A 7,981-nucleotide genomic window follows, 5' to 3' on the forward strand; every position below is an offset into this window, starting at 1 on the left:
AGTTTGATTCGTTTTGATGAGTACATTATTAATATCTAATTTTTATAATTTTTGCTAGTGTGAGAATAAAGATATTTACGGTCAAAGATCGGTGAAATTTGACGTCAATTTATGTAAACAAGAACATGAACGGAGGGAGTATTATGTTATTGATTACTGCATCAAACATAAAAGTTAACAGAGTACGGAGTACAATGGTAGTATTGAGCAAGTGTAAAGGTCATTAAAGCCATTTTGGTATAAATTAATTATCTTGAACATGCCTTGTGAATCATTCTGATACTGTGGCAAACAAGTCCTGTGGTCACTATGGTTGGTTTGTGATGAAACTAGAAAGTACTGGCACTGCTATTAATCAAATACTGTACTGTATTTAATATGTTTTCAAAACAAAAGGTCAACTTTTCAAATTTGTTGGGGTTGGAGTAGATTCGTGATTCAATATTCAGATTCCCATGACAAAAAAACAATCCAAGGAACAGCATCTCCAACAGTCAATAATTCCCTCCCAAAAAAAAAAAAAAAAAAAAAATGCAAATAAAAAAAATCAAATCCAAAACTTTAGACACAGATATGAGGTTGACATAAAATAATTTGTATTTACAGTTTTCCTTCCTATTTAAAGGAAGTGAAGATGACAGAATTTACAATATAGTACTATTCTGCAAGAAGCCTTTACAGGATAAATATGTGGACTGCAATTTAAAAAAAAAAAAAAAGCTTTTGTGGCTGAACCAAAGATTTAACAGAAGATCAGTTTAAAAAGCTTTTTCTACTGAATTGTTTACCTTTTTTGGTCAAACCTAATTGAATTTTGTGCCCAAATTACCTAAAAAAGAGACATATACAGTGGGCTAATCACTAATTTGCTTACTACTTCACCAACAAACTGCTTAAGAGTATGACTTTATGAGCCCTAAGTTGTATAGGAATTTTTCTGATCTTGATTTGAACAGATTTCCTAGAGAAAATCTTCCTGTTTCTTGAGGAGGCGATTTTGAGTACTCGTCTTCTTTTACTTGGAGAATTGTCAGCCCAATCTCTTTACGAACTGCTTCAATTGTTTCAGGTTTCACCGGATTTCCTGAGGAATCCATCACGTAGAATACGTTCACAGCTTGAGACCCTCGAGTAGTTACCTCAGCTCGAGTGACTGACAGGCCATTCTCTCTGAATATTCGCGTTACATCAGTGAGCAGCCCAACTCTATCATCACTACATAGTTCCAATCTGATACCCTGCACAAGAAGGTATTCAACATATCCTTAGCACAAGGCAGGGAAAAAAAAAAAAAAAAAAAAAAAAAAGCGAGGGTAAGGGAGATAGGATGCTGTATAAACTCTTACCTCAGAAGTTCGTCTACTTATGGCAGCCTCTAGGCAATTTATTAGCCGTTGCCTCTCTGCTTCTGAGCTAATAGGACATCCATCAGTGTGCCTAATGTAATATTCCTGTTGAATGAAAGGAATTTGATAAAATACCCAATCAATTAAGCAAAAATCATAAGCAAAACAATGAACTTCGTAACAAAGAATATGTCACACAAATTACCTGAGTGGCTTCTGGGGTTTCGGCTATGAGAGTGGCATGGTAAACCACATACTGCATATCTGTCAAAGTGCAAACTGTATCGAAAAGCAGTTTGGGTCTATCAGGACAGCGCAAGTTTACAACGGTGTACCCCCTCTCCAAGCAATTATCCACAGTTACAAGTGGTTTTATAGAGTGACCAGACCCAGGATTTACACCATTCAAGTTCATCATATCGTAATCACGGTCTGCATACATCATCTGATGTAACCTCCTCTCAGTATGAGTGCCTCCAACTGAGACTAAAGTATTAGTAGTCCTTTTGTTACGATCCTCCATAAGCACTGCCAGCAATAGGTTTTCAATCTTGGTAAGATGATCAGGATCATAGATAGCCGACCCTGTTGCTTCATCAGTGATATACACAACTGATGCCATTCTCGAACTGTGAGTCCAGACTTCGGCTGCCACCACGTTGCATTTATGGTCTGTAAGGACCGCAAAGATCTCTGATAGCAAGCCTGGTCTATCCCTTCCTGTCAGCTCTATGGTTGTGTGCTCCACAGCAGCTTGCACGCCCACAGATCTCCTTGATCGAAAGCTACGTGCTCTTGGCCCTAGTGACTGTCATGTTACAATCAGTTAGCTACTTGAGTATGAGGACTAGAATTCAACAAGGGGACCAGCAAAATACTTAGAAATTTTTTGGTGCATATACTCCGTACAACTTGTGCTATAATGATATATATCGACTCTTCAACTTTGATTAGAACTTAAAAAAAAAAAAAAAAAAACCCATTTCGAATACTTGACACTCCGACATGCTCACGGGCACCATACACTTAAACTAGGTCATATAACACAAAAATTCCAGAAATCCTCATTAAATTGACAATGACAGAACAACATGTTACTTGTACAAATTTTGCAAGAATAAATTGGCGTATTTTTCTTGAATCTTTGAATATATGGTTTTCCCCACAAAAGATTGGAAACATACTAGTACATGGTCCAAATTGTAGGACACAATCATGTGGAAAATTGGCTAATTTAGCCAAGAATGTGGGAACACCACACACTTTGTCCACTGCATTCAAGTGATTCAACTATCCTCCTTCAACCCACAACACCCCCACCCCCTCAAAAAAAAAAAAAAAAAAAAAAAAAAAAAAAAAAAAAAAACTGTACTATTCTTTCACAAAGCAGTCTACTCAGTGCTGAACCCTACACAAATCACATCAAACCAAAAAAAAAACACAGGAGCTCACATGCAACCCACTGAAGATAAAAATTTACTAGCTGGAATTCAGACTTGTAAAACCTTTTAACCACTTAGTTAGGAGAACCAGGGCTCCACCATTATTCCAATTATTGAACACAAACTTTGCATCATGTGAAACTTAACCCAAAACCTCCATTTGGGACCATAATCCATAAACCCAACCTTCATTTATACACGTACTATACGAGGTAAATAGTTGTCACATTCAATTAGGGCTGGCAAAAACTGACCCGACCCGAAAACCCGACCCGAACCCGACCCGAAAAAAATGGGTTAGGGTTGATTTTTTCGACCCGAAAACTTAAATGGGTCGACACGAACCCGAACCCGAAATTAAATGGGTTAGGTTAAGGTTGAAAATCTCAACTCGAAAACGACCCACTCAACCCGAAATAAATTTCAGGTTAAAATCAGGTCGGGCCAACCCGAACTCGACCTGATAAACCCGAACATATACGGTATTAAAAAAAATAAAATTAAAAAAAAAAAAAAAAACTGAACAAACCTGATTAATATTCAGCCCAAGCCCAAATATGTAACTAGTATCTAAAACCCTAAAATCCTAAATGCCTCCTCCTCACACAATCAGCCGTTTAGGCTCTGTCCTCTCTCTTCTCTCCTCTCTCCTCTATCCTCCTCTCTCCAACTCTAAACTCTTCAAACCTACGATCCAAATCAATTATTCTCGGTTTTTCCCATCCTTAGATCTTCCTCTCCTTCATAATTTAAGTGTTTAAAGATTCACCACATCAACCTTCAAGGTAATTGCTATTTTGAATTTTGCTTTTATATGATTTTTTTTTTGTTGTTGTTGTTTAAATACGAATCTTGCATGTCTATTGTTGTTGTTTTTCTTTGCTATTTAAAGCCTAATTTTGATGTTGTTTGCTGTTTAGTTGTTATTATAACCATTATTTAATTATATGGTATTGTATTTTTTGTTTTAATTAATGTTTGTGTTTGTTATATAATTATATTATTGTATTGTTGGGATTGAGTCCTTTATTATTGATATTTGCTTAAATTGTTTTTATCAGGTTTGGATCCTCACACGCCACAAACATAGCCTCTGCTTCAACTTGCTTCAAGTCTCTGTTTCAACTTGCTTCAGATTGCTTCAACGTTGTACATTATTTTAGAACTATGTTGTATTAAGTTTGTAAAAAAAATTAAAAACATTAGTTGCTTTTGAATTCTGATTTGTTACTTATTTAGTTTACTATATTTTTGTTTCTAATTGATTAGACTTGCTAAATAACTTAATTTAGAAAACAGGTTACATTCGGGTTGACCCGAACCCGACTACTATCAGGTCATTTTCAAGTCAAAATGACCTGATTTAAACCCAGATAAAAAAAATCAGGTTAATTCAGGTTACTTTCGGGTTGACCCGAACCCGAAAATATCAGGTTCAGGTTGGGGTTTTCAACCCGAAAACTTAAATGGATCAGGTTCGGGTTGAGGGGTAGCTGACCCGAAATCAGCCGACCCGAACACGAACCCGACCCGACCTGATCCATTTGCCAGCCCTACATTCAATACTGTAAGTGCGCGAATTATTTTTGGCACTCCCACTGTGAGAGCACAATTTATTATGCTACTTTCACAAAGAGGATTACCCAAGTCAGTTTCCACATGTTACACTAGTAATGTGACAATTAAATCGAGTCTGCATTTATAAACCATGCACTCCTATAGTACACCGTATAAGCTATTAATAGCAAATAAAAATGTTACACTAATCTACTATGGACTGACCTAGTTATAGTTTTACTTTTACACAGTACATGTTTCTGATTATTTGGATATCTAGGCAATTCAATGTCTACTACAGTACTCTTCATGTTCAATTTTCAATAGGTAAGTGTTGCTTAATTAAATCCAATCAAAATGACTCTTTAAAAGTGGCTCAATTTCCAAGATAATTTTACCTGTTGAATTTTTTCTGCTACATCATCTTGATATAGCTTATTCCCATGTTGATCCGTGACATGAAACACTATAAAACAAATAAATATACTTATAATCAGAAAGAGAAAAAAATAAAAAGATTAGCATCATAATTAATCAATTTAGATATAAGTATAAGATTAGCATCATAATTAATCACTAACCATCCATAAACCACTCTCCATCTGAAGAAATATAAGCCCTTCTGATGATTAGGTTCATGTCATTTAGAACTTGAACTACCTCCAACAAACTACCCCTCTTATTAGCACTATCTACCTACAAAATCCCAACAACACCACCAAAAAAATTAATGAGAAAATTGATAAATTTTAAGAAAATCCAATTGAATTTCAATAAAAAGTGAGGAATTACCTTAATCAAAGTGGCATTTCTACTTGATGAATTATCCACCGTAACCCTGAAATCAGCAAACAAGAATATTTAAAACCCAAATTCATCAATTCGGCCATTTCTTGAGAAAACAAATTCAACCCATTTCAATTAAAAACCCAAAAATCAATCAAAATTGATCATTTCTTAAATAAAATGAATCAAATCCATTTCAATTTTAAACCCCAAAATCAATCAAATTTGATCAATTCTTGAGAAATTCAATAAAACCCATTTCAATTCAGCATCCAAAAAAACCCAAAAATCAATCAAATTCACTCATTTCTCGAGAAATTGAATCAAACCCATTTCAATCAAAGCACAAAAAACTCATAAAATCAAAAGGAAAAAGATAAAACCTTGGTGGGTTCATACGCAAGACCAACTTTTGAAATTCCTCGTCCACCTTAAGAGAAGACGTCCAAAATTCCATTTATAAAATCAACTCAGAAATTAAAAAAAAAAAAAAAAAAAAAACCACCTAACAATTTTGAGTTGCTCTGTTTTAGGTACTCTGTTTTATCTCCTCTGTTTTTTTTCTACCCAAAGTTTTAATCTTTTACTGAGAGAGCGTGTATAAGTGAGTATAATTTTCCTTTATTTTTTAATTTTTCTAAGGTGGGTGAAGAGTAGAGTTTGTGTGAGAGAGAGGAGGGAGGAGAGAGAAAGAAGGGGTGTTTGGCTTTTGAGTTTGGCGAAGAGTTTTGGGGAAAAAAATTGTAATTTAAACAAAGAAAATAGGAGGAGAGAGAAAATGAGAGCCAAAGAGAGGGAGACGCATCCAAGCTTGTTGATGGTTAAAAAAGAGGGACCCACAATCTTACAATCTTTGACACTCATATAATAACACTTGGTCTTTGTTTCTTTGATTTATGTGAAAATTACATGCTCCTCATGCCTCCTATCAAGGCGGCTTCTCTCATCATTAGTCAATTCTTCCACTCTTTTCTCCCTATTCACATTCTTTTAATACCCCCCAATTTAATAGATTAGTGGTTATCTAGTCAATGCTAAGATCACACACACACAAAATAAATTAATTAATTAATTAATACATAAATTTATGTAGGTTATTAAAAATAAAATAAAAGAACACATCACAATGACATCGTAAATAATAAAAAAAAATTATGTTTCATTTAAATAAATAGTTATTATTAAAAACAACTCATTTGAATGTAAACAAATGAGTTGTTTTACATGTAATTGAACTTGTTTAGGCCTTTTAGGGTAAGGCTCGATCCAATAAAGAGTGCAAGAAGTCCGTAACGAAACCATAACGGTTTAGTAGGGTAAGGCTTATTCCAATAAATAGTGCAAGAAGCCTGTAACGAAACCATAACGGTTCAGTAGTCATTATATAAAACGTGAAAAGTAGGGTGTTGATCCAAACATTACTTCCTCATTACCATAGGTTCATTAGTGTTGGGATTTGGGAAGTAATTATTCTCGTATTTCGTGTCATTCACTTATAGGTATGTATAACTATTGATAATTTTCAGCTTTTCACATGTTAATTTGATTCATATTTTGATATATTGTGATTTCTTACCATATTATACGATCGAATTAAATTTTTCATATGTCATGCATACGTGTATTGATTTATGTAATTTCAACATCTGTTCATTGAGATTGTTATTATACATAATTATTTCAATATGATATTGTTATCTATATTATCTATATATAATTATATTAGTATATGTGGAATATCCAACTGTGACAGCGTAATGTGAACAATATCAATCAATTTGTTAATGTGAGACCTGACATTTCTGATATGGACTTGATTATCTGACCCAAATTGGCTAAAAAATAATGACCTAAATTGACCTTAAACCCGAAATTTATAAGGCTATACCCGACCCAACCTGATCATCTATTAATATGGACATGGCTTGAAATGTGGACATCGAAATTGAGCCAAACCCGACCCGACCCGATTATCTATTAATACGAACTCAACCCGAAACCAAAAAGGACTCGCCCGAACGACCGGAGTTGTCTTGTCTAATGTGAGTACATCTATATGAAAAAGATTTATTGCAAAGTTATTCATCATTAACTCATATATACAACAAATGAAATGAATAAAAAAAATCATATCTTGATTTTTATTTATCATAATTTTGAAGAAAAAAAAGGTAACATTGTTACAAGATCACAAAAGATTATTTGATATTATCACATTTTTCACATATATGATATGCACAATGACGACATTACTCTATTCATGTTAATTTCAAATTAAATGATGACAAAGTGAAATAAACAAACTATTATTAATAGACAATACAAATATACCATTTTTTTTTCAAATCCCAACAATCCATTTGGACGGACTTGTACGTTAAATTAGTCGATTTAATTAGGATCATATGACAGAAAAACTTGTGTGGACCGGTTCATAATCGCGCTTATGACATTATATTGATAATTGATCATGGTACTATTAAGTGATGAGCAATCCATTAAGCAATTACAATTGTAAAGATAAAATATAAATATCTTAGACCTTATTAATCTAACATCGTATTCAACTATTTTACAAAAAAAAAAAAAAAAAAAAAGTACAAATAAAGTTAATTTACAAAAAATAAGCTCAACAAATTTTAATTAAGGTATATTATAATGAATAATGAATATATAAGTTCATCAAAAAATAAAATAAATGCAAATATATCATTTTGATTAAATTTAAATAAGTAAAAATCAATTAAATCAAACGTTCCTTGAACCTTAATAAATTGTACATACAAGTGTAGTCAAAATTCTACAAATGTATAGTATATTCATATGAAATCTAGTACTAGCTTTGAAATA

The 7,981-nt window shown here is 33.3% G+C and overlaps 1 protein-coding gene across 1 annotated transcript; it reads right to left on the reverse strand.

The window, feature by feature from the left end:
* Positions 1 to 560: 560 nt before the first annotated feature.
* Positions 561 to 5,857, reverse strand: LOC145640041 (ACT domain-containing protein ACR4-like). The gene is made up of 7 exons (XM_081691355.1): positions 5,515 to 5,857; positions 5,138 to 5,183; positions 4,927 to 5,041; positions 4,744 to 4,811; positions 1,552 to 2,154; positions 1,347 to 1,451; positions 561 to 1,238 (listed from the first exon to the last, which is right to left on the reverse strand). Exons 1-7 carry the CDS (start codon positions 5,586 to 5,588, stop codon positions 894 to 896), a joined length of 1,356 nt encoding a protein of 451 aa, XP_081547481.1. The 5' UTR covers positions 5,589 to 5,857; the 3' UTR covers positions 561 to 893.
* Positions 5,858 to 7,981: the final 2,124 nt, after the last annotated feature.

This window comes from Chenopodium album, chromosome 1 (assembly GCF_948465745.1).
Source record: "Chenopodium album chromosome 1, dcCheAlbu1.1, whole genome shotgun sequence".
Classification (NCBI taxonomy): Eukaryota; Viridiplantae; Streptophyta; class Magnoliopsida; order Caryophyllales; family Amaranthaceae; genus Chenopodium; species Chenopodium album.